At 44.0% G+C, this 6,000-nt stretch overlaps 1 protein-coding gene across 1 annotated transcript in view; it reads right to left on the bottom strand.

The window, feature by feature from the left end:
• Prkcq (protein kinase C theta) overlaps window positions 1–6,000 on the bottom strand; it is a 127,329-nt gene that overhangs the window by 11,664 nt on the left and 109,665 nt on the right. Inside the window, exon 16 of the mRNA XM_055593920.1 lies at window positions 140–328. Coding sequence (XP_055449895.1) covers window positions 140–328 — 189 coding nt within the window. The remainder of the gene's footprint in view (window positions 1–139; window positions 329–6,000) is intronic.

Below are 6,000 nucleotides of genomic sequence, written 5' to 3'. Positions count from 1 at the left end.
TTTTTTTTTTTTTTTTTTTTTTTTTTTTTGTGTGTGTGTGTGTGCGTGTACACACCATGGGTCCAAATCAGGGTCTTGCACATCTGAGGTAAGCACTCTCCCAGTGAGCTACACCCCAGGTTTCAACTTCATTTCTTACCTTCACTAAAAGATCCTTGGCCTCCTTTTCTAGCCACCTCGGGTAAAAGGGATTGTCCATGCGGATGGAGTGGAAAAGCTCCTCTTCGTCCTGCCCGTGGAAAGGCGACTGGCCAATCAGCATCTCATAAAGGAGAACGCCGAAAGACCACCAGTCAACAGAATGGTTGTATTTCTGGCCCAGCAAGATCTATGTGATCAAAAGGCAGAGCGTGGTCAGTACATGAGTCTGATGACTGATAACACTTCCAAGTCTGGAGGTAAGTGACTGGCTGTGACCATCTGTCGTCTCAGCTGAGAACTGTATCTTCTGGCAAGCTGGTGACAAATGGCTACACCATGACCAAGTTTCTGAGTCTAAGTAAACCCTTCAGAGCTTCATTTCCTGCTTTTCTCCTCTAGCTTTGAGTATAATGACTGACCAGAGCCTGTAGCTCTCATTTTCTCGTCTAGGCTGTGAGGTTCTGGCTGGTGGTATCCCACAGGTATTGTATCCTATAGAGCTGGCTTGAGTCTAAGCCAGATAAAACCCGCTGGCTTCTCTTCTCCCACCTCTACATAAAATCACAAAGATACCAGTTAACCCAGTCCCATCTTTAAAACCTACCCAGTCACAATTGTGCGTGTCAAGAGCCACATGCCTAGTCACTGGGGCTCGGAATGAAGTCATGTTATTATCATGAGCGAGGACAGCAGACTTGGGTCCAAGGACCAGAGACTCCCCAGAGCTACCTACAGCTTAGGACAGGTTCTGAGCACAGTCCGGCCTGTCGTCCAGGGAAGAGGAGTAAAGGTAGGAATTCTACCAAACTTAATTTGTTTTTATCTGCTTGTAGCAATAAAGGCTTTGCACCTTGACTTTCAGCAGCTTCCTTGTCTGCTGGAAGGCAAGGAATGCGCAAGCACACCACCCTAACGAAGCAGCCCCTCCCCCCGGCTTTGCTAAAACAGTGCGTAGAGAGATCCCCAACCACATGAATGACTGAAGATGATGTGATGGTGGATGTGGAAGCAAAGCAACAAATTTAGTGTGCTTGAGACACGTGGGCACCGTGTTCGAGGCAGTAATGTTTATGGGAGGGAAGACAGAACATCAGGCAAAGAGCCCGCCAATGGAATGAATGCACAAAGGAACTGCAAAACATAGACACAGCAGAGTACTACCCCACATTACAAGTATAGGTGAACCCAGAGCACTTTACGCTTAAGCGAAGTCAGCCAGAGGCAAAGGCAAACACTGCCTGACTCCTCTGTGCGAGATACCCCCCGGCCCTGGATCAGAGCGGCGTGAGGCTGAGGGACCTGAAACAGTGCCCGACAACCCCACAGCTCTGATGGCTGTAAAAAGTCCCACCGGCTCTGCACGGGCTGCATCTCTCGTCTGCACAGCTTGGGGAAGACTCCTTCCCCCTCGTAACCTGCCTTGTTAGGTACTCATGCGTGGCTACCTAACTACAGGTGGCTCTAAGGAGCCTGCAGAAAGGAGGAAAGTCAAGGCGGTTTGTGACCTGGAACTTGCTGTAAGTGCAATGCTGGACAGCTGCTTAGATGAAACTCATCTCCATGTGTGGAAATAAAGGTCACTTTGCAATCTGCCACCATTGTAAACTGCAACATGGTAGCTGGAATTCAATATTTGACTCTAAAAGCTCACCTTGAAGTTAACAAAAAGTCATTTGCCTTAAGGAATAGTGTAAATGTCAGACCAGGGAGAGTGGCAAGGAAGAAAAGATGCACCATTAGTGTATACAATCAATTGGTCCAGCCCTACACACAAAGGGGAACCTGTATGAGGGACAAGGCTCACACGCAATTCCCAAGATTTGCCACATGGTGGTGCCAAAGCAACCAGAACCGGCTCTGAGCAAGCGTCTATGTAAACAAACTCATTTTGGAGGAACAAATGAAAAGAGATTCCGAGGCCAGGAGACAGCTGTCTCGAAAATTAGAGCTTCGAGGCTAGGTGATGTTAGTTAAAGCAAATGCAGAGGAGGGAACAGAATGCAAATCCACACAGGGAACAGGCTATTTGAAAAGGAGCGTTAACATTCACTGGGTATTTTGTTATACATTATGTCTTGATTTCCAAGAACACCTCCAATCTCTGCTGTTATCTCTGACTGGACTTAGGAGGCTGGGTTTCTTATTTCAGATCCCACGGTGGGTTGAGAGCTGGGATCTGCAGTCCCGTCTCTGGGGATTTCAGTTCACAGTTAATATTGTCTCCTGGTATTTCTCTCTTCCTGCATGGTTCTTTGCACTGCTCTGTGGTGGAAAGGACCGTGCAGCTTGGACTTGCTAGAGGGTCCCCTTTCCTAGCTCTACCTTACTCCAGGAATTAAGACTCACAACTTTAAATTGGGAGAGACTAGCCTAATAATAATAATAATAATAATAATAATAATAATAATAATAATAATAGCCTGTCACTCTCTGTCACAGACCTCTTTGTCCCTTGTGATGGGTGACAGTAGCAGTCCCTTCTGCCCCTGGAGCTAGTGTGTTCATGTGTGGTGATGATGATGAGTAGCTACGTATCCTGTTAGTGAACATAAGTAGCGAACAGGACATTTAGGCCTGAGGTAGAGTTTAAATAAATGCTACCAATACATGGGAGGTAAGAAATGAGGCTGACATGTCTTGTTCAGACAGCTTTTTTGTCAGCCATGCATGAAGCTAACACCAGTGGACTCATTAACCATGTCTTAGCCAAAAAGAAGCTTGCTTAGATAGAAGGGGTCTTTAAAATAGTGCTTTGGATAATGGATTTACATCTCCTATCACCAGTAATAGTCCTTACTCAATACAGACTATCAATTCTGTTTTATCTTGACGTCTTTACCAGGTGTGCAAGTAGGAGAATTAAGAATTTGAAGAAATACATCAGACATTTCAATACCAGAGCCCTAAAGGTTTAAAGCAAAAAAAATTATACTTATTTGATGCAGGAAGGCATGTGGTTGCCATGACACATGTGTGGAGGTCAGAGGACAAGTTGCCAGGAGTCTATTTCTTTTATCACGTGGGTCCTAGGGGTGGATCTCAGGTTGTCAGGCGTGCTAAAATGTGCCGTTAGCCGCTGAGCCATCTCAGGGCTTCCGAAACCAAAACTTTTTTTTTTTTTTTTAATTGTTTGATCTTCTAAGTATACTCTTGACCCCTCAACAAGGAAATTTCCCTTTGCAACAGATAGGGCAACCACTACAGAAAAACAAATGAAAGCAGAGCCTGGAGGCCCCAGTCCCCACTGATGCTAACAACTGTGTTAAAGAGGGGGAAGAGGAATTGTAGGAGTCAGAAGAATGACGTTCTCTGTGAGATTGTCTCTACTGAGAATGTCAGACGCTACACGCACAGTCTCACATGACTGCCTAAACACAAGCTGAACAAGGGCAGCGCCAATAGTCATGCCAAAGTCCACAGGGGAAGAACGCTCGTGAGGCCTCAACCCTGGACAAAGAACTACAGACAACTAGAGAATTCTGAGAGCAGGAGAAATAGTCTGCCCTAGGGAAGAGCACACCAACTGGTCACATAATATCAAACATACATGAAAACATACACGCAGGTAATATTATGAAGACCGAGAAGGTTGTACTTACGCATTTAGGGACACACACACAACAACAACAATTAATGAAAAAAGAGGCCGCGAATTTGAAAGACAGCAAGAAGAGATATATAGGAGGGTTGGAAGGGGAAAAAAAAAAGGGAAGGAGGGATGATGTAATTATTTTAAATCTCAAAAAAATAAGAGAAATAACTTTAAAAATGTCATTTGATCTCCTAATTTTAATGACATATATTTTACTTTCTACTATTAATAACATAGAACAAAATTAAGCTGTTTAGTACCAGTTTTTAGTACTGTCTCATTCTTAGTTTAATTTGATCTTATACATTTTAGGTATGTTCTTTGAATCATAGATCACGTTAATTGGTAGCAATGCATGAGGTTCATGTATAGTGTAAACACATACACTCATCTTCAGAGTGTTGGCTTAACTGATAAAGAAACAACATCAAAAATTGGAGATTATCGGGCTGCTGAGATGGCTCGGGATAAGGGTGCTTGCTAGCAAGTTTGATCCCAGGACCTACATGGTGGAGGAAAAAAAAAAAACTGACGCCGTGCAAGTTGTCTCCCATGTAAGCCACGATGACCTTCATAAATGATGATTATACAGGTAAATAAATAATTATATAGATAGATGAGTGTATTTTAAAAGCTTGAAAACATGTAGAGGCTGGTGATGTGTATGATGGAGGAAACGCATGAAGAAGGGCCTGGGATTCAGGGCAAGATAGGCTAAAGCAATGCCCAGAATGGATGGGGAAGAACTATACATTTCTGGAGGACCAAATAAAAAGATGCATTTTGAGAGTTGAGTAGGAACAAGGAAAAGTCTTGATTCAGTCTCCAGATCTGGGGAGTGAGAGGTCCCACTAAGGAAAGCCTTTGCCTGGATTTAGAGAAGAAGCGAGAACACTTGAGAATCAACTGGTAGATGGCCTATGGTTAATCATGAAAGATGTGCTAAGGGAAAGAGAAAGAGTGGGAAGCTCCAACAGAGAAAGTGAGTTTGGGAGCTATAATGTTTGAAGGGCCCGTGATGTATATAAATCTATGATACATATAGGAAGGTCTGAAGCAAGACAAAGTTTGGGCTGGCCACACATGTTCTAGAGCTAAAACCATTGTCATAGGTAAAGTTACTCAGTAGAGAATACACAACAAGGGGCTGGAGAGAGAGACCAGCAGTTAAGAACAAGCATTGCTTTTGCAGAGTACTGGAGTTCAATTCCCAGCACCCATGTTGGGATGCTACCCGTTCTTCAGCTCCAGGAGATCTGATATCCTAGTTTTGCCTCTCTGGGTACCAATACACACATCCACAAAGCCTTCCCCTGCATGTATGTGTACATAATAAAAAGTAAAGTAAATTTGAGAGAGGTAAGGGAGAGAGAGATAGAGAGAATATAATGAGAAGAGACAAAAAACTAAGCCACAGGGAGACGAGCATGCTTCAAAGAGAGGGAAAGATGGGAGTTGCAAAAGAAAGCAGCAGGTCACGGAAGCAAAGTTCTAGAAGCTGTGAAAGGAAACAGATCCGGGAAGGGAAGCTTTGCTGAGGAAACAACAAAGCCTAAGAATTTGCAGACAAGAAGAACAAGAACAGACACAAAGATATTTAGACCCCGTAAGGTAGAAGTAGCTCATGGAGTGGCGGTTGGAGCAGTGGGGGAGTGGACATGGGTGGGGAGGGGTGGGTGTGAAGCAAGAGGAAGACACCAGAGACCTTTGCTGAGACTAACATGATCCAGCTGAGCTGAGTCAGCAGTTTAGGATCATCCCTAAAGGGATCTGGTGCTGCATCGAGCCTGCTCTGAGGTCGCCTACACTCGCGCCATAATTAGCTTTGGCTTCCCCTCAGCTGAAACTGGCTTATTGCACCCACGGCCGGGATCTGTGCTCACATGCAGGTTCTAATATAAAAGTTCTAATATAAAAGACATCACAGCAATGAACGGAACTGGACAGCTAAAGCAACCACAAATATTTTGAAGAACAGTGGCCATTCACACCTTTCGATGAGGTTAAGTTAAAATTAAAACCACGGTAGCATCCTTGTTCTTAAGCTCCAGCCCGATGCCGCAGTTGACAGATTATGGGGATCTGCTTCGGGCATTGTTTTACCTGGGAAATCAGAGGTGTGCCCTTAGACAATCATCCTCCATTCACAAGTTCATTCATTTATTCAATTAAAAATTAGATTTAATTACCTTTATTTTATGAGCATTGATGTTTTGCCTGCAGGCATGTCTATGTGAGAGCGTCAGATCTTAGAGTTATGGACAGTT

This window comes from Psammomys obesus, unplaced genomic scaffold, assembly GCF_907164565.1.
Source record: "Psammomys obesus unplaced genomic scaffold, mPsaObe1.curated_primary_1811, whole genome shotgun sequence".
Lineage (NCBI taxonomy): Eukaryota > Metazoa > Chordata > Mammalia > Rodentia > Muridae > Psammomys > Psammomys obesus.
This window is presented reverse-complemented; position numbering and strand designations above follow the sequence as displayed.